The sequence below is a fragment of the Cylas formicarius genome, unplaced genomic scaffold, assembly GCF_029955315.1.
Source record: "Cylas formicarius isolate icCylForm1 unplaced genomic scaffold, icCylForm1.1 PGA_scaffold_10__41_contigs__length_53128322, whole genome shotgun sequence".
Classification (NCBI taxonomy): domain Eukaryota; kingdom Metazoa; phylum Arthropoda; class Insecta; order Coleoptera; family Brentidae; genus Cylas; species Cylas formicarius.
This window is the reverse complement of record NW_026844214.1, coordinates 3,203,614-3,225,546: the sequence shown is the minus strand read 5'-3', so window position 1 is coordinate 3,225,546 and position 21,933 is coordinate 3,203,614. Positions and strand designations below refer to the sequence as shown.

The 21,933-nt window shown below is 35.3% G+C and overlaps 1 protein-coding gene across 1 annotated transcript; it reads left to right on the top strand.

Moving 5' to 3' along the window:
* Positions 1-848: 848 nt before the first annotated feature.
* LOC132708132 (DC-STAMP domain-containing protein 2-like) lies at positions 849-21,792 on the top strand. Its single transcript, XM_060680261.1, has 11 exons — positions 849-1,261; positions 3,098-3,248; positions 6,681-6,840; positions 6,896-7,159; positions 7,774-7,987; positions 11,330-11,483; positions 11,539-11,707; positions 11,765-11,929; positions 17,233-17,476; positions 20,432-21,692; positions 21,739-21,792. The coding sequence occupies exons 1-11, from the start codon at positions 849-851 to the stop codon at positions 21,790-21,792; spliced, it is 3,249 nt and encodes a 1,082-aa protein (XP_060536244.1).
* Positions 21,793-21,933: the final 141 nt, after the last annotated feature.

Here is a 21,933-nt window from a genome sequence, read left to right as displayed (position 1 = left end):
ATCGGGTTAAATATATAATGACAAGGGGGTAATCTCAAGATTTCATGTCCGTTTTGTTGTGCTATCGAATCGATTTTGTAGTCTTTATTAAAAAATTTTAATAATTTCAGAAGTTGTTTTTTCAGTCCTTAAATATTTCCGCGGCCATGTCATCCACACTTGAATTTTTGACGTTTTTGGCAGACAAAAGCAAGGCATTTTCCACCCAAACATTTTTGGACCCACCATGAAGAATTATTATGCGTTTTCCATGTGAAGGCGGCACGTCTAGTACACACTTGTTACTTTTGAAAATCCATAAAATCGAATCGGGATCGCCGTTGGTACAGAAATGATCACCGTCGAAAAAAAAATTTTTTTTGTCTGTTTGTCCGTTCTCCGTTCTCGTCTTTTGGTTTTTCCTGAATAACTTTCGAACCGTTGCCTCCTTTTTAGCCCCCCACGAGGCACATAAGCCTATAAGAAATTTCCCTGATCCGACGCCGGTATCCATCTTTTTTTCGCGATTTTCGACTGTTTTTTGGACCTTGCTATGAAACACGGTAAGTCTCCGAAATTTGAAGCAATCGACTTCATATTTGGCACATCACAAAAATCATCATTTTTCATACGAGACCAAAAAAATTTTTGAACCAGAAAAAGCAGAAGATACAGCTCGATAAACTTTTATTTATAAGATTAAAACACTGTTCACTATATAAGCGTCGTAGATTAAAAGCCTAATTAGATCTTTTACATTCATTGTAATCTATCTTCTGTAATCTACCAGATTTGACGTGCGATTGTTGCCTTTTGACAGGTTGCTAGTAGTTGCGTTAAGTTGACTTAGGAAGCAATTAGTATTTCAAATGGCTTTCGTGCGTTTAATTTTTACCGCAAATAATTTGAACAAACTAAAGAATGAGCTGATTGAAGAAAAAAGAGACGCCGTGAAAGCGGCCCGTCACGAGAAACGAAAGAAGAAATTTCGCCACATCGGAGTGGATGTCCGGGTGGCTTTTAGACGCTGCTTCGGGAGGATTTGCAGGCTTCCGGAAGACAACCGGATACATAGAACGTGCTTCATGCTGCGGCGCGACGGCAGTTGCGAAAATTACACCCTCAAAAGCGTTTTCGGCTTTTTCGGCGGGATTCTGTTAACCTATTTGATGTTCATATTTTTCGTTTTTCAACTCAACGTGAAGCTCACAACCGCTACGGTACTGTGCTCCATGATGGGTTGCATTTTGACCATCGGATTAGCGTTTAGCACACGCGTGAGGTAAACTATTACTGCTTAAGTGGTCTTAGATGAGCTGATAAGATTCACCAAACAAACATTCATCAAACTTGATTCAGTATTTTAAATAATCCATGCAATACCAATATTTACTCTTGTCCATTTTAATTCCATTCAATTTAAAAATCCCATTTTGTTCATCGAAATAAATCACGGATAAATAAATAAAACATATATCTGCAATAGATAATATAATCAAAAATTATCATTTTATTACAACTGTTTAGTTTCAACTTCCTGCAATACTTGGGGGCATAATTTCCCTTCAAGATCGTTGGACTAGGAAATTGCCAGGATAGAGTTCATTGTAGAAGGGAACTTCAAAAGGGGAAAATTAAGATTCCTCAATTCGTTTTTTCCTATTGTACGTAAAACATATACTATACAGACAACATTGTCGCTAAAATGCTAAGAAAGGCATAGATCTATTGCATCGGATCTGCGCAAAGGTCTGGAAAAATGGTAAATGGCCCGAAAGATGGGCCGAATCAATCTTCATCTCTCTGCATAAAAAAGGAGCTAAAGACAATTACATTCTACCGCGGGTCCCCCCAGAACAGGCAGGCAGTACAGTGGAGACGACTATGAGCAAGATGGGGATCCAGAAACATCTCGAATATATCATAAAATATGACAAGAACAGAGCAGACATATAAATATAAGGGCAATTATAAACAGGATTCAACGTGGGAAATGGCATTACACAGGGTTACATTCTCTCCCCACTTCCCTTTAACTTCTACGGAGAATGGATCATTAGAAGGGCTGTAGAAAACTGGGATGGCGGAGTCTCTATTAGCGGGAAGAAAGGGCCTACATCTGAATAGGTTCAAATACTGTCTGCCGATTATGAATAGACCTCAGAAACCAGGGACACTCTCATCTATCTTGGGGCAAAACTGGCAAAGGAGGCTCCGAGCCACCTAATAACCTCATAACTTGCGATTTCTACGGCTATGTAATGCCTATGTATTTATTTGTAGACATTTTCATGACATATATATATATATATATATATATATATATATATATATATATATATATATATATATATATATATATATATATATATATATATATATATATATATATATATATATATATATATATATATATATATATATATATATATAATTTCAGTGCCGATATTGTTGTGAAGTTGAATAAATAAAAAAATAAATAATAAGGTTTTTGGATTCACATTTTTAAAATTCATTGTCACATTTACATGAATAGCACTGGTAAAGTTTTTATTTTAATATTATTATTATATTTGCTCCAATAATGAGAAACATTTTTTTTAATATTCAAATAAATTGAACTTCGCACAGCAGTAAAAAGAATTTTAAAAATGTTTTATGTAAAAAATGGTGGTTAATAATAACAAAAGTGATAAAATTTTCTAGTCATAAGAAAATTATGATATTTATTTCTTAACATTTTAACATGACATGTTTTCCTAAATTAATAAACACCCTAGATATATTTTTCTTAACTAAAACTGCTGCTGCTGCTGCAGTTCGATTCAACAACAACCGACGCTGGAGAAATCCAGAGGTTTTGTTTTACTAAATTCGCTGGAAATAAAGGAAAATGTTAAATTTCGGGAATAAAAATAATTATATTGCAGCAAATATTGCCGTATTCGTTCAATATGTGGTTAATTTCTACAATTCTTAAGAGAGAATGCTGGAATTTTGAAGCGCGTAATTTATTTCTCGGCGATATCGGTCTATCATCTCCATTAATGGTGCCTAATTGTATTCGCAAAGCGAACAATGTTTTAATTATAATTATATGAACTGGCGTTCGTTTTAGGTGCATCGTTCTGTTGACTCTGCCGCAGTTCTTTTCTAGAAAAGGACGGCAAGCGTTGCTCGCGTACGGATTCATTTTAACTCTGACAGGACCTGCGCAGAATACGCTCAATAATATGGGGATCTTAAGCGAATCTTTGGCCTGCGGTCAGGTATGTCACAAACCAAGAAAGGTTCTTTAAATTGTAGTTTCAGATAATAGACACCAGACTTTAGACAAACTGAAAGTAACAAACTCTAGTCGGAATAACTACTAACCTAACATCCAAAATCCAAAAGTACTGTTGTACTACTGCTACACATTTTTAACAATAGAAAATAGGACAATATAAAAATATTAACAATCACAACAGAGCAAAAACAAAGGAAATAATAATGTTGCCATTTAGTCTAGCGATAAGAAAGGGAAGCATTTAAAAACTCTGAAATAACTTACGTTATTGACGGGTTTGGATGTTGGACACTTAAAAAAAAAAATCGCGAAAAAGTTTTTATTAGCCACATAAGTGATTCTATTTTAATTGTGATTTCTTATTTCTTATATTGTTTGTTCTCACTGGTGATTAATTAATAATCTTATAATGAAATTTTTGTATTAATTAGAATATCAACAAATTTCATTTAACCAACCAACTTTCTAAAATTTTTATTTTAACATTTTTTTTATAATGAAAATTTTAAGCACTTTTAATTAAAAAATGGATTAATCATCCGTAAGAGATAAATTTACGAAATTTTCAGCATCCATGGTTAAATGTCTATACTTTAAGAATATATTTAGGACTTAAAATTATTTGTTTATTTTAGTATTATTAACTAACTTTTAAGTTAACAAATGAATATTATATAAAAATTAATGTTTTTTTTATCGGTCACATGCTTTATCCATTGAAGTTTAAGATTCCGCAAGAAAATTTCACTGCTCGTCATTTGTTTAAACAAAATGAATTTATTTATGATAGCGCGCCGAGCGCTGTGGATGCGCCGCGCTGCCGAGCGTCTCGAATTGCATTGAAGGTGTTATCAGTGATAATTTAAAATAATAATACAAAATATTATAAAACAAATTTTATTATTGTTTATGTTATTTTATTATAAGTACTATTAATAAAAGTTTATTTTTTTAACAATGTTATAAAGAATACTATCAATTTTTTTTATTATTTTTACCAAACAGCGTAAATTTAGGAAAAAATAATCAACTTTAAATTTTTTAAACTGTTATGGTAAACACTTATTTTTTCTAGCTAAATTCTTTCTTTCTAACTAAATTTGCTAGTCAACACTCCATCTTTAGTTAACAAAAGAAAAACCCCTGCATTACGATTTTCATTTGTTTTTCGCGTATCCTAGTAAATAACAAAATCATTTTAGAAGTCATTCCCGTCTATTCGTGACACAAAGCATGAGATAATTATTAAAAATAAAAGCTGAAGTGTTGTTGAGTTGTGTTTTTTAGTTAATATTTTAGTATTATAATTTTTAATTGTATTAATAATAAATAAATATAATTTATTTTGTTTAAACTAATAACGAGCCGTGAAATTTTCTTCCGAAATCTTAAACTTAAATGTGTCATCATGTGACCAATAAAAAAAAACATGATTTTTTTTACCAAGAAATCAGTTAAATTTTCATTTCTGAACTTGAAAGTTAGTTAACAATACGAAAATAAACAAACAATTTTAAATCGTTAAAATATTCTTAAAGTATAGATAAGATAGATTTGACTATAGATGCCAAAAATTTTCATTAAATGTTGTTAAAATCAAAATTTTAAAAAATTACTTGAGGAATCAATTTACTTATACTTATAATATATATATATATATATATATATATATATATATATATATATATATATATATATATATATATATATATATATGATGACACTATACTCCGGGATATCATCCGTTCGCTCGTTGAACTCCGACTGGAATCCTGCATCCAACTGGAATCCTGCAAATCCTGCATCCGACTGGAATCCTGCAGACGTTTCGCCAAAATCTCACTTGGCATCTTCAATGCTCGCGCTCCGAAAACACTTCGAACACTGATATATATATATATATATATATATATATATATATATATATATATATATATATATATATATATATATATATATATATATATATATATATATATATATATATATATATATATATATATATATATATATATATCAGCTAAATGTCATTACCATGTCCATTTCCAAAATTTATCTATAAATTGACACTTTTTTTGTTAATGTTTTAATTTAACATTGAATTAAATTAAACGGTTCCATAACTTTGTCATTGAAATTTAACGAATTTTTTAACTTTAATTTATATGACTCGAACGCCATCTACCTTGACATTTATGAAACGTCTAGTGAATCATTTGAAATGATGTCATCTGACTACCTTCTACAAACATGGAGTTGGTAAAATAGTGCAAAGAGTTTATATAATTGAAAAAATCAAATTTTATGTCAGTACCGTGGAACGAAAATTTTCAAATTTGTTTCTCGTTCTTGACGCTTTCAGACTTTTATTTTTACAGTAAAATAGATTAAGAATATCCATAAAAATTTCTTTTTTTAACTTAAGAAAAACAGTTAGAACGGAATCACCCACATATACAAAGGAATGCCATAATTTTCGCATTTTTAAGTGTTTCAAGATGAAATAAATATATGCCATGATCAAAATTGTCGATTTTACGTATTTAACTAATTGTTGTTTGCTTTAGTTGTTGAAGATTATTTTCTTAAATGTTTGTCCTGGTCTATAATAAACTGCGCAAGTTATATAAAATAACAGTCTTCTTGATGCCTTAATTTTTCTGGATCAAGGGATACGTGCAGCACCTTTCTCTCATATAGTTACTAGATCAATAGAGGCCCTGACTATGCTGAAAGTACAGGAACTCATGAAGCAGAATTAAATTTTTTTTGTGAAGGTCAACGTGCGCATGCGCGAGATTTAAAATTTCGTTTCTAACCAGTGGCAGCTCTAATGACAAACTGTGACGTAGGATCCATAAGACCTTGCGGCTTTCAACAAACATCATGGCCGCTGACAGATCGTAGATGTTTGGATGCGGCATATTTACGGCAGTATTTTCGCAAAATACTTTTAATTTAATAAGAGGTATTTCTCATGCTTGTTCTAGTAAAAATTCAACTGGTAGCTTAATTGTTTTCTTATATTTCCTGTAATTCTTGTACAGTAAAACACATTGCCCAAAAATCCTTCGTAGCTATTTAAGTGTAACTAAAAATGTAGGGATTTTTTTTTGTAAACTCATATTTAAATATTTGTGTAAGTCTAGTTTTCAGCTGATTAAATGTCAAATATATAGGCCTCACTGTTTCTCTAAGAGCCTAATCGGTCCTCATATTTGCCACACTTAATCACAGCAATCAATTTCCAGAAAAATTACCACAATGTGGCAATTCGGTCTGTTGGATGTTGACGCATGCGCAAAAGATCCACATCTTCTCTACGAAAAAATCATAGCCACCTGCGGTGCATTAATTTTTATCGTAGTTGGGCCACTATATTATCTTATAGATATATTACATTCTGCTCTAGGAACAATTGAAGCAGGCCGTGCGTCAAATAATCGAAGTGATTAAAAAACCGTTCGTCGCTATCAAAGAGGCGATCAAAAAAGTCGTCAAGACCGTTAAGGAAGTGGTGAAAAAGATTAAGGAAATCCTCATGAAGATCAAGAAAGTCATCATGTCAATACGTAAGGGCGTATCTCCACGGCCATCGTTTTCCGCTAACTGCGATCTTTGCGTTAGTGCGCGTGATCAAGGCGGCGTTCGAATTTCTCGGGAAAATTATCAACATTTGCAATAAGGAGCTGGGCACCCCTTTCGAAAGGTGTACGCGGGTGTTTGAGAGCGCCATTGCCGACTGCAATGCCAAGCTTGGACCCCTGTTTAGTTGGTTGTGTTCGATCACGTATATCGTCAAGGCGGTTTGCTACGTTGTTAAAATATTCGATTATGTTTGCATGTTGGTCGATTTCATAAGCGACTCGATTATTGGCGTGGTCATCAGAAGTTAGTATTTAAAACCAAAGTCATTATGCCCCCAAGAAGATCAGACAAAACACGAATACATAAACTTTGCTGTTTTCTTTAAATTCTGTTTATCATTACACATACACAAAACAAAGAAAATACCGAACTTGACCATCGTCTTATATTCGCACGGCACCGCCCATTCTTCTTGTCCAAAAATCTCTCAACATCTTCGATCTGTCAAAGACAAAATTTCATTTGCGATGTTGAGGAGTTTACGGCATTCCATTCATATGCGACAAAGAATACAATTAATAGACGGGGCGAAAAATATCAACCAGGCTTAAAGAACATGAAAGAGCCCTAAATAAACCCATCAGCAGCAATTTTATTCGATAAAACTAAAATTCTATAAGCAACCTATCACTATTATGGGAATCAGACATCCGAGATTATGTTTATGGCCCTCAAAACATCAAACAATATATAAGATGATTGTAACTAGCCTGTGGAATGTTTCTTTGAAAAATTAACCAAAACTATCACGTTTTGTCTGATCTCCTCTGGATATTGAATGAAACACTTTTCAACATATTATAAAATACCATGTCATCTATAATAAAAGATCTAAAAAAACGTTCCTGAAATTGTAGAAGTCAAAATGTTCGTCCGTCAAGTAAAAACTACGTTCTACGTTCGTATAAAGTTCTCGCATTCGTTCAAATTCGAGACTACCGCCTCAAAGAACCTCAAAGAAATAGCGCAAGAGATAGTTGCTGAGATTAAGGACAGGTCGAAGAGGATAGTGGCGTTTTTCAACTTCATGACGTCGGCCGCCATGTTGTTTTTCCTGTTTATGGTATTTCAGTAAGTGTTATACAAGGATACGTCACTACCAAAACATTATCCCGGTATCGTTCATCTAAAAAAGTATGAGTGTACGTCATTTTCTTACCAATACAAACTAATATAGCCTTACTTCTGTAATTTATTGGTAGTATTTGGTTAGTTCCATGAGCGGCGATGCTCTAGCGATCTAACATATTTTTAACTCTGAAACATTGTCGAAAATCTTCATGCCACAAAAGAAATTGGATTGAATGCTGCAAAATACCTTCACATATTGGGAACAGTAGTTAATGATTAAGGTGTCACACATCTTTGGTTTCGACGTTTGGGGCCCTAGAATTCAACAGCAGAATCGCCCGATCTCACGCCATTAGATTTTTACCAATGCAGAACAAGGAAGAGTTATGTCATCGGATTTTACGATGCTTTGAAGAAATAGATCCATCGCAAATAAAAAACGCAGTCCAATTTAACTGATTTTAATATGTATATAGTGGTAAACATTTCGAATAAGTAACGTAAAAATTGGATTAATTTTTCTGAGAATTTTTATTTTAAGCACCTAATATTTGGTTGGTGTAAATGGTTTTCAAAATGGTTTGTAAAGCTTTTCTTAATTCTGGCAACTTTTCTCTTGTTCGTGCGATGTATATCAGAATTCGTTTCATTCAGTTGTCTGCATGTTCTGACTATAATGTGATTTGTCGATGCATAATAGACAAACTCTTTAAAACAACATTAGAATGCTGGATTCCTTTCATTTTGAACCGATTTTATAGACAAAATTTGCGCCACAATCAATAATGAGTAAATATTTATTGAACTGTCAAACGGAAAATTAATTCTTTAACATAAGACGGATATTTCACGGCCACCTAAAAGTTTTCACGAAAACTTGCTTTTATTTCATAAACCAAATGATTTAGGTATATGAATATGATACATCATTCGAAAGGGAATTTACCTTCCTCTTTGAATATGTGATGCAGGATCTATTTAAATAAAGTACTTTTTACCATTTTTTATGTCGTAGGCAACTAATTTCGATATAGTACCTCGCTCAGCTACGTCGAAAATTTTAACTTCCTACTAGTTGCAATGTAGTAGTAACAAAAATTTAATTTAATAACGAAAATAATTAATTTCTCAAAAACCTCTAAAGATGAGTATATCAACATATTATTCAAAATCAATGGTAATGTATTAGCGTATCGGAAAATGCAATAATATACATGATGTCCGATTTCAAATTTCCATGTATAACCAAATTTTCGATAAACTGGCAACGTCGCAGCGTTAGAAATATTTTGGATAAATAGAGCATTGCCGTTTATGTAACTAACCAAATTTTCGGAACGTCTAAGGTATCGTCAAACATGCAATACCGTACCTACATATTGTAAGCAGATAATTTATGCGTGAATAGCTTGGCACTGTCTTTATTGGTTCAATTATTAAGTTTTGGTTAGTTTTGGTTAGTTTAGTTTTTAGTTACAAGAAAAATAGAAAATAGTTCGGTTAATTGTTAATTTGCTTATTGCTAATGGTAATGAATCAAATATCCGAAAAACTATTAAAAAATGGGTTGGAGAATGCTCAAGAACGTGGCAACTACACATAAACTCGTATACAAATTTCACCATTGGTGCAGAAATGATCAGTGTCTAAAAGAATTTTTTTTGTCTGTCCGTTCTCCGTTCTCGTCTTTTGGTTTTCCTGAATAACTTTCGAACCGTTGGAGCTACAAAATTGAAATTTGGCTCCTTTTTAACCGTTCACGAGGCACATAAGCTTATAAAAAATGGACCTTGCTATGAAGCACGATAAGTGTCCGAAATTTGAAGCAATCGACTTCATATTTGGCACATATATGCAGGTTTACCGCGTGACGAAACCTATTGAAAATGGGGGGGTTGGTCGGGAAGTATTTTAAAAAAATTAAAAATCGCCTGTGCAAGGGTCTACAAAAAAGACCATTTTTGAGGAGGAGATTTTTGAGAGCAATAAAATAACGCGAAGTATTTTTTTTTATTTTTGAATTTTTATTTTGTGGTTATTTTGGCATCCAGAAAAACATCTTTTCCTCCAAAGCCATTCATCCGATCAGAAAAATTTTACATCCGTAATACGTGGGAGACCCGGCGCTATAACTTTTGTTTCACGCATTTTTTTGATTATATACAAGGTGTTTTAGTTATGGACAAAAATCGAAAACACCCTGAACATTGTTCTTGTAGAGAGTAAATTATTAATCGTAAATCAAAATTCGTACAAACAGTAACTAATCCGTTCAAACAGTGTTATAGGCCGTATCAAGGGCTACAATTTTTGTATTTGCGGTTTTCATCTATCACAAATGCTGTTCGAGATATTTGAAAAAAACCAAATGAAAATGACCATTTCTCGGATACAGGAAACTAAGGAGATGGCGATACATGAAAAACTTTTAAAGATGTGATAATTTGATATGAACGGTATCGTAAACGGTGTCGAGAGAGAGTTTGAGGTTTCGTCTATAATACAGGGGACGCAAGATATTGGAAAAAATATAATTTTAAACTGCAATTACCAGTACAAATTTTGATATTTACCGAAGTATGCCGTAAATTTGAAGTTCGCGGAGATGTGCAGGACACTTTATACAGGGTGTATTCACAATCAAATTACATCGATTTTGAGAAAGTTCCATAGTGGTCGCAGAACCATGATAGAAAAACATTACGTCCCTACAAGAATCCGCAAAACGGCTTCTTTTTAAATAAAAAGCTGATTGGCGCTATTTGCGAACTTGCCCCGCTCACCGACGATTTTTCGAAAGCGATCTTGTTCTATTAGTGTCCCACGTCTTCTGACTTCTAATTTCACTTTTTCGTTTGAGACTGATATAACTTTGGTTATATTTATGTTCATTTCCATTCAGTTTTGTATTAGTATCTGATCCCAATTATCTAGATTTTCCTCCAGATCCTGGTATGAGATTTCGATATGATGATTCGTTCTAGTTGCCGGTATCCGACGTAAAGGGCTTTTGATCGCTATTCTGCCATTCTAATTAGATCGTCAATATAAGTTATGTATAGTAAAGGGTTCAAACTACCACCCTGTCTCACTCCTTCTTGTGCATAAATAACTATGGTTCTACCTTATTATATTCATTTATCACTTATTCATCATCAGAACTTCCATTCTGATGTGGTGTGTTGCAGATCGAGGTGTGGAGGTAATTTCACTCTCCTGCCAAATTTTCCATACTTATAGGTTCACACTAGCTCTCTTACCAAATAAACTCGGGTTGCATAATATACAATTACAGATTCCTAGAAGTAATATAAGTATAATAAACTTTTCTCTTCATTCTAGGGTAACATATTACCGCTTCAAGTTCCTAACCAGCGAACGATTCGACAATATCTACATAACGAAATATTTCCGACAGATCGACATGAGACGGGCGAAACTTTCCAAGGAAACCGTGTTGCCATTGAATAAAAGAGAAAGAAATCTCTACGTGCCAGTGCGCGTTTAGCGATCACCGTGGTTCAGCAATAACTTTATCGGAAAGGTTTTAGATTAACTCGCTGAGCCTTGCCAAATTGGAACGAAAGCAACTGACCAAAGCACTGACGATGGTCGCAACGGCCACGTTAAAAATGGCGACTCACATGGCCGGAGATTATTGCCTGTACTGGGTGTTGAACTTGATAAGCTACCACGGCAGATACCAATCCAAAATGCAACGTAGTTCATCGTGATTATAAAATTTGCTTGAAGTGATCGAGTTTTTTTTTTCCGTAGTGCCTAACATGCCGACGCCTCACGTTACCGGCGAAGGACTCATAGCGAAACTTCTGAAAGCGATCGTGAAAGCGTTCCAGCCGGTTGGTATAAACCTCGAGATAGATACGGTGCCGTGTCTTCCTATTCCGATCCCACCGGACTTGGATCGTTACGTCCAAATCGGTAAATACCGCTTTTAATTCGTCCAGAGGAAAACCGGCAATAAAATTTAAAACGCGAGTGACTAGAACCAGTTTTTGCTTGAAGGTGGTGGACAATGATTAAGTAGAGATTGTCGAACTTCCATAGTTTTTAATTTTAAACAACGTTTGGGGCAGATGTATCACGCAGTGGGCTCAATTCTCAACGAAATAAGCTAGTATTTTACACACACCCCTGATTTAGTAAAAGTCATAGTTACAAAATAAAAGTGTTTCAGAAATCTGTCACTAGAGGGCACTGGCCCAAGAACATTTTTTTTAATTTTTTAAATGGATATTGCAATATAGAACAGATTGCCTTAATCACCAGACCTCAAAAACTGTTACTTTTGTCTTAAGTCGATAAGTGTTAAAGTTTAGCCACAAATCGACTTTTTTATTCTGGGCCCGAATATCGCGATATGCATGTCTGTTACTGAAAAGCAAGTGGAAATGCAGGCCAGCATTATTAAGTTGCATTCGAAGCGCACATAATTTTTCAAAACAGTATGATACAAATTTTAATAAATGACATAAGATATTTTATATTTTCGAAAATAAAAAAATACTAATAATAATTGGGAATTAACAGTATACAACGCTAACGCGCAGTTCATTTCTAAACATTTTCTTATACATTTCTTATACAATGTTGTTGAACACGAAAAAATACGCCTGGCCTATTTCTAATGATTTCACAACCATTTATTATTTGTTGTCGTAGATCATTGATATCTATTATAGGTGTTTCATATACTAAAGACTTTAAGTGCCCCCAAAAAAAGAAATCCATCGGATTAAAGTTTGGGGAGCAAGTCGGCCAAGCTAGTGGTCCGCCCAGACATGTCTATCAATGTTCAAATGCCTGATTTAAATACCTTCGTACAGCCAATGTAAAGTGGGGTGGAGCATAACGACATGTTTTGTCTTCACGGCAAGGGTATGGTCTGTTCATAGATATAAGAAAGTGACCAATTGCTTTTGAATGCGATTATCCAAGGGTGGCCATTAACATACTATGCATCAAGATTATTACCTAAAGTTTCAGAATTTAAATTCGGGTAAAATTGTGGTCCGTAATAGAAAATAATTTTATACCTACCTGTGCTTAATATTCTTTGGTTGGGTATACTACTTAGTTTAAGTTTATTAGTAATCATTCTTATTTCCTGTGTAATACAGCGTGTGTTGAATCGTGTGCCAATTATGCAAAATATGTGCGAGTCTAGTGTATCTCAGGAGATGCTCCAGCCCAAATGTAGAAAACACTATTCTATTGAGACTAAGGAAGTTTAAACAATGTTTATTTGACTCTCATTGAACGTGGTGCCAGCAAGCAAGCATCTTTAGAAGAAACGGCCACATTGACGAAAATTCCAACATCAACTGTATGGAACATTGTGAATAATCCCATTTCAGCGAGGAAAAAAAGAAGCGATTCTGACATTTTCTCGAGTGCAGATGAAAGTGACCAAGATATACGGAAAGTCATTTCGTTTTTTTTGGGGAACATGAAAGACAGTTTTCGTATAATGAATAAATATTTTATTAAATTATACATTGGCCATTGGCCACCTTTTGCCATCTTTCTGGCAGTAACATAATTCCCCTCTCATAAAAGTTTTGGTCCTTGCTGGCAAAAAACTAGTTCAGGTGGTTTTTGACATCTTCATTTGAGGTAAAGGTTTTGCCATTCAAAAAATTTTTCAGGGATCGGAACAAATAGTAGTCGGAAAGCGCCAGATCTGGAGAATATGGTGGATGTTGCAGTACGTCCCATTCAAGCGGTAAAAGTTTTTGGCGAGTGACCAAACTTGTGTGAGGTCTCGCATTATCCTGGTGGAACACTACACCCTTCCTGTTCTCTTCTCTTTAAGTGAATCATTCAATTTGTCCAGTTGATGACAATAGACTTCTGAATTAATCGTTGTATTGTCCGGCAAAAGCTCAAAAAAAAACGATTCCTTTGACATCCCACCAAACGGAGAGCATCACCTTTTTTTGGTGAATGTTGGCTTTTGACACGCTTTGAGCCGGTTCATCTTTTCTGCTCCATGACCTCTTGCGTTTAACATTGTTGTATACAACCCATTTTTCGTCCCCAGTAATAATCCGCTTCAAAAATGGATCATTTTCTTGACGTTTGAGGAGCGAATCACACACGTCAACGCGACGACACAAATTTCGCTCCGTAAGGACATGGGGCACCCACACATCGAGCTTCGAGGTTAAGCCCATGCCTTTCAAATGGCCATAAACAGTCGAATTCGACAAATTTAATCTCTCACCGATCTCTCGTGTGGTTATTCGCCGATTTGCATCAACTAATGCCTTTATCGCATCTTTGTCAGCTTCGACCGGCCTTCCAGACCGTGGTGCATCTTCGACATCAAAATTGCCGGATCGAAATTTTGCAAATCAGTTCTGGCACTGGCGTACTGTTAACACGCTTTCTCCATACACATCCGTCAATTTTTTTCTCGCTTGGACAGCATTTTTACCTTTTCTGAAGTAAAAAAGTAAAATATGACGAAAATGCTGCTCCATATTTAAAAGGGCCCCAACCAAAAACTACTGCGTAGAATTAATAGAACTTTTTCACACACAAGCCTTGCAATATCAGCTCTCAAGACATATAATGGTTATGCGGCTTAAGTGTGAAGTTGGTTTCGAAAAAACGTAATTAAGTCCTCTGACGGGAAAAAACGAAATGACTTTCCGAACAACCTTATAATACGGCGTAAAATTTACCAGTTATATGAGGCACAAAGCGTGCCTACATTAGATATCTTAATTAGGAAGCTTGAAAAAGATGAAACCGGTGTTAAATGTGGCAGAACTACCTTATGGAAGTGTATTCAACACATTGGTTTTAGATTTAAAAAAATTGACAAAAGGCAAGTTTTAATCGAATCTTTTAGAATTCGGGAATGGCGACTGGAATATCTAGAAAAAATTAGAAAAAATTTGGATTTACATTAAAGATGGTTGGATTCCAAATGGACTTTCTCTCTCTGCGAAAAATATTAAAGATTCTTCTCTGGACAATGCAAGTTATGACAGTTGACAAAAACCCCTTCCTCATGTGACACAAAAGCAACAATCTAAAACTACATGTATAATAACGACATTTATTTTCACGTATATTATACAAAAAATCAATTAATTGAGGTTCTGATAATTATGCAAAAATCTAGAGCATACAGTTTTAAGGCTTCCACCCTACCACTGTATATTTAATCCCATTGAACATGTTTGGCACCCACTGTTGTGTTAACTCCAATGTCCTCAAACCTATAGAAACCGAAGTTTTTAACATCCCTCCACAAAGTTGGGCAAAAATTTTAAGTAATTTAAGTAAATAAAAATAATATGTAATTTTATTTTAAATTTAAACATAAATACGTACATAAATAAATAATTATTGTTTATTATGTTTCCTAACAAAACCTCAAATAATTAAATTCTAAGTACGGACGTGTTCGGCCATATTTCATTCTTACAGTTTGCCCGGGTCTTTCCTTAATTCGTATCAGTTAGTCACTTTCTTATATCTATGAACAGACAAAAATGATAGTTCCTCTTGGAGAAATTGCAAATATATTTCTCCATTAAGCGATCGGTTAAAGAAATGAGGTCCTTTAAGATTATCTCCTATAACCCCTACTCATTAATTTAAAGAAAACCGGCGCTGACGTTTTCCTTCAATTTTTGCATATGGGTTTTCAATGTTCCACTGATGAATTGCGAATAATTTTGTTTTTTTTTTTTAATTTCATAAAATTGCATAAAATTTGCTCATCACCCTCATATTGTCTTTGAACAATTTGAATATGAAAGGGCCGAAGACCACTTTCGTGCAAACTTCCCAAACTGTAGAGCAAGCAATTCCGAGCAGCATGTTTTCTCGTACTCATTGACGGGTCAACATTTTGAAGTATTCTTTCTTCTCTTGGAGCGGTTGTTTTATCAAGTTCTCTGTGTTTGTTGATGAATAACTTAGTAAATGGAAAGTTTCTATCGGGATAAGCCTCAATATAAAGCCGTCGAGCTTAATCTGCATTTTCATTTGCTCTTCCGTAGCAAATATGCATATCGCGATATTCAGTAAATGAATATTCCTGATGGGCCATGACAATGGCAGTTGGATAACAAGCTCTTTTAATAGAAACTAATTTTTAGCGGATTGTGACATTGACTTTTTCACATTGTATTAAGTCCGATTTGTGGCTAAACGATAACACTTATCGACATAAAACAAGAGTAACAATTTTTGAGGATTAGTGAGTCTGCTTAAGGCAATCTGTTCTATTTTGCAATATCAGTTTAAATAAATAAAATACACGTAACCTCATAAAAGTTCCTGAACTCAATTTCCGAACACCCTGTAGCACGCCAACATCGGTGCAGTCTATTAAGGGTTGCCAAATTGTAAGTATTTTCACGTTTGGATTGCTGAAGCTTGGACTTTTTCCGATGCGGTTCCCTGTGGACAACAGAAGCTTCAAAGCATTTGATGTGGTGTTGCGTGGTCCCTTCATTTTCAGCGATCTCCATCGACCATAGGAAACACCACGCCTCGTTCTTATATGCAAAGGTACTGATAGAACCATTATTTCTGCTTCCTAGGACATCTAGAAACGATAGACAATCGTTCTTTTCTTTCTCAATAGTAAGTGTAATGGATGGTGGCAGATAATTAAGATGATTGAGAAAGAAATCTAGCTGTCTATCGGTTCCATTCCAGATGATGAAGAATCGTCAACATACCGAAGCCAGAGATCCTTGATTTAAAAATTTCTGCATCCATAGCCTGAGTTTCAAACCATCGACTGACCATCATCTTGAGACTAAAACTTATCTTTGAATTAAAAGTAAGTGTTAGGCAGCAGTAGCGAAATTCTGTCTGGAAGTGTTGTATCATTCCTCAATCTGGCCAAGACAATGTCTAACGATACCTCCAAGGGCACGTTGATGTATAAACCAATCACGTCAAAGGTAACAAACTCGTCTGAAGGACATAATATTACATTGTGGCTGGAAAATTTGAAGGATAAATCTACTTCAGTTGCTAGTTGCGAAATCCGTCGAATTGGTGACATCTTTAGCAATCCTAACAAAAAATAAAGACAATAGAAGTTCGACAATGTCTTAGTATTTCGAAAACCAGTTCATCCCTTGCAGGAAAAAGAGATTCGTGCCAAAATCGGGGTTGTTTGTTGTTGTTGTTTGTCGTGTATGCTTTCATGTTATCAGCAACTTTAAGGTAAGACTGTGACTTTTTAGCCATCGTCTTGGTGATATGTTGGTTCTTAACGTTTCTGGAACCGTACGGGTTGAGATTCCGAAACTATATCATGTCTTACTACCATCCGACCAGAGCGAAACAAAGAACCATATGGCTCTATAATCACATATTGAGGTCGAGAACTTCGTTTTTGAAATTCGCCAGGCGACTATTGAGGCGTAAGTTTTTCGGAGCAAAGGACGAGAGGATCACTTGCAAGGAGTATTTGCGTGCAAATATGAGGTAATAAATATCGGTCCTAAACCGACAGAATACTGTAATACTATTTATAAATCTTCTGGATTCGTCCTGAATCTGTTGAAAACCCTCAACACCTTCCATTTAAAACCAAAATTATGGAATCCCTCCAATTTTATATTCTATACACCATAACATTTTAAATGAGTCTAAAAGCAAGCCCACTGGTCTTTCCTTACATCCACATATCAAAAGTTTTTTAAAAAATATAACGGTAAAACCAGATTTGCTTCTTGACCAAAAATCTCTCCGTCAACATCCGTCAAAGACAAAATTTAGTTTAAGACGTTTACAAGCATTCACGACAAAGAATTGGCTAAACTTGACTAAAAGAATATGAAAGATCCTTAAACTCATCACCAGTAGCCGAAAAGATTGATGAAACCGGTCATCAAATCTTATTCGATAATTCATGGAAATCTCTGGAAAGAAGTCAACACCCAACGTCAGCAAGTTCGGTTCATCAACAACCAAAGCAGAAGGAATCCAGAAGATTCATAAATACTTTTTACAAAACTTCTGGATTCCTTCTCTTTGAGTCGAATTTGCTAACGTTTCGCCAATCATCCTGTTGACTTCTTCAGAGCTTTACTCGCTTGGCTCGCATTGTACTCTGTACCTGTACCTGTACATTGTTTGAGGGAGGCGGAGCTAAATGAGGAGCAGAAACATCGTCTCGGATGACTGATTCCCATATTGGTGGCAGAAAAAGACCTGAGTCGCGGTGAAGATTGTTATGTTGCTTCAAGATTTCTATAGCCTCTCGTATTTTGGAAGAAGAATAAAATTTTATGTGCGGTTTCGTGATTGTGTTTGTCTTAGTCTTAAGGCTCTTTCATGTTCTTTGAATCTAGTTGATATTTTTCGTCTGGACTCTACAATGTAATCTTGGCCGCATATGCATCGAATACTGTAAACTGCTGGAATCTCAAATGGAATTTTCTCTTTGAAGAATCGAGGTTGTTGAGAGATTTTTGGACAAGTTTTGACGTTATATTTCTTGGCAAGTGGCAAGTGTGGAATCGCTTTCGGTCTCATTGCTATCGGAAAGTTGTGGTGAAGCCTATTTTATGCTGGCACCTTTAATATCTTTAATATGGAAATTATTAGAGACAAAAGCAGGGGTAAGGTGTTTTAATTCTGGGTTCAGTGAATCCGACTGAGATAGTTTTACGACTCTGTAAACAAGAGAATTGATCGCCGATGCCTTTTGGGCCTGAAGGTGATGTTCCAATGCATTAAGGTTATTTCTGATCTGAATGGGAGGTTGCTATTAGTTTCTAATTCAATAGTAAAACGTATATTAGCGTGTATAGAGTTTAAATGTCTAAGAAAATCTATCAATAACAAATAACAAAAGTATCATCGACGTAGCGTTTCCATAATTTTGCTTTTAGATTGAAGGTGTCGAGAACTTTCTTCGTAGAGGCTTCCATAAATACATTCGCGATGACTGATGAAAGTGGAGAACCCATAGCAGTTTCCGACGTTTTTGGTATTTTAGGTTGAGGAAAAAAATATTTTCCTGAGAGCTGTTTACCCGATTGTAAAATTTCTGGTACCAGAAAACGTGGAACGTGTTACTAAATGTCCTTCCAAGTTGCCTTTTGCGTGATTGAATTAGCGATAACTAGGAAAGAGTGACAAACGGCTCAATTTCGTTTGGCCACCTTTAAAATATTTCAATATAATTTAATATGTTGTGTTCTAATATTTACTGTTTTGTTTGGTTAACAAAAACTATAATTTCGTTTTCAAAATAGTCGAAAATATTAAAATTAAATATTAAAAATAGTATATCAAATCTAAATTAATCTATTAAATGATTCTTAGGTTTCTTGTTTTTCACTTAAGTTATTTTAAATTGTCCTTATCTTTTTTAAAGTTTCAGGATCTATGAAATTATTGTAAAGGTTTCCATTTGAAATTTTTACAACATATTATTCACGGCCTACTAATTCATAGACAAAAAATTTCCTTTATTTCCGCCTTTTTTCATCACAGATACCGACAAACCTATATGGCTAAAAAGTCGACACGGCGACGACCATAGCCCACTATCATTGCCATATAAAACAAAAAAGTTGTATTAATTAAAGAGAAAACAGAGAACTGTAGAAATAATCTGAGGACGCCACTTTAAAAAATGCCTTAATAATGTTTTTATCCAAACCCAAAATGTTAATAAATAAGTTATGGGCAATTTTCGAAAGGGTCTATATCCTCGGTTGGTAGTGAATATATGCGGTTTTAACTACATAAATATTTCGAACTCGAAATCGAACCTTAGAAAAAAAACAATATAAGGCCTTTTAGCCATATTTTTCCATGTTTTACTTGAATAGGTAACTTAATTAAGTTTTTTTCAGAGCAGAAATGGTTGTACTTTTCGGCACGATACAATAATTATAAATCATTTTCCCCTCAAAACTAACCTAGAAAATCACGACAAAACGCTCAGCTGTCAACACAGGAACGTACGTACGTACGTGACGTCACCAACATCTGAAATATCAACATTACCTTTTTACCTGTTCAATAATTTCTAGAATTTAAAGAGAAAAAAAAAATGAAAAAAAAACATTGAGAAGTTACAGAGCGCAGGAAGAATCTAACCAATGTGCACTGCTAGAATTCTTAAAAAAATTGTGGTACTTACAGTACTTTAGCCTCGACTTTAGCTAATGGTTTTTTTATTTACAGAGGTAGGTTTAGGTTTTTCATTCTGTTATATAATTAAGTGGGTACTTAACGCAATTGTAAACATTAATTAAAACCATGGTGTGATGTTATGTGTCAGGATAAGTGTAGAAATCAGCAAGCAGATACGTCTGGGCGCTGCACTCTTACCTTTGCTTGTAATTTTTCTTGTCGAAATTACCTGAATAAAGTATATTATTATTAGTATTATATGCAAGGATCCTATTTGAATCATCCTAGGTGCTGGATATGTAGAGTCTGCTTGGGAGACGACCTTCAAACTGCTTGCTTAGTATGCGGCGAAGTATTCAGAGATTCGGATCCCCAGAAACCTATTAGATGCCATACTCCAGGCTGTCCAGGGGTGTTTTGTGTAGAGTGCTTCGCGGAACTGCAGAACGTTTGCCCCATATGTTTGGCCCCGATCGAATACGGTGACGTCGAAGACGAGGAAAAGTACTTACCCGATCTTCCAATCGGAATTTCTTCCAACGTTACGGTTTCTTCCAGAGATTCGTCCGACGAGGAGGAGCCAAAAGGCAAGGCAGAAATCGTAGAGGCGAAAGAAGAAGGCGTCTCTGATTCTTCGACGGATTACTCGTACTCTTATCAGTATGACGAACCGCAAACTGCCGAACTACCCCCTCCATTGACTTACGGCAAGGACGTAGAAAAACAGCATATTCCGGATTACGCTAGCATGGATAGTTTTCGTGAGGACGCGGAAGACGAAGCCACCACTCTAGTAGAAGTCGATATCGATAATAAACTCAGAATCGATCAAGGACAGTCGGCGTTCATAAAATTGTCTATAGCGTCGCAAGTGATGGACGATTCTTCGGAGGAAGACGTGCCTCTGCTGCAAAGTGTCGATTGTCAATGTTCGGATTCGGAGGATATCAAGCACGTTGAATTTGTGGGATTAGATGAGAAGAACGCGTCTAGGAGATATCGACAGCACGTTAAATTAATTCCTGCTAGTTCTGGGTCGGAGTGCGTATGCTCCGAATTGGAGATGATTGAGCATTTGGAAGAGACGTCATTCGTTACTCTGCCCAAGAGCACGATGTCGACGAGTACTCGCACGGATTGTTTATTTTGCCAGCGACCAAATTTGAAACGAAAACCTATCAACCATGTCGTACCACAGTTGGATTTGTCGTTTGTAAATGAAGATTTCCCGCGCAACCAGAACAGGCTTAATGATAAGTTCCGTTACGTCACGTACGAGGAAGTATCCGAATCACCAACAGTGGGATCTTCTTCGGCGTTATCAAATCCACCGAGTAGAAGGAATCAACATCTAAGGAGACGGCGTCAGGATAGCCGCCAGAGATGCCAGCCACCGTCAGATTCACCCCGTGGCTTCGAGTCTAGTAGAACCCGAAACAGAAATGTGAAAGAGTATTACGAAGCGACCAGGAACTATCCCAGTGGAACTGGACGTATCGGACCGATGAGAACAAACTTTGTAAATTTGTTTAAAAAATTATTGCCCAAGGTAAGACATTGAATTATCGACAAATTTACAATACGATGTGTCTCAGATTCGCTTCTCTATGCCGGGATCTCCGTTCCTATTATCCTACGGCAAAGGTTAAATGGGGAAAGTTTTAGAGGAAACTCAGTGGCAATTGGTTTGGCAAATGTTAAGAAGGTTAAATTGCAAACTGCAAAATGTAGCATTGTTCAGATACTTCTTTGAGGCGAGGAAGATAACGTGTATGACATGCCTCAATTGA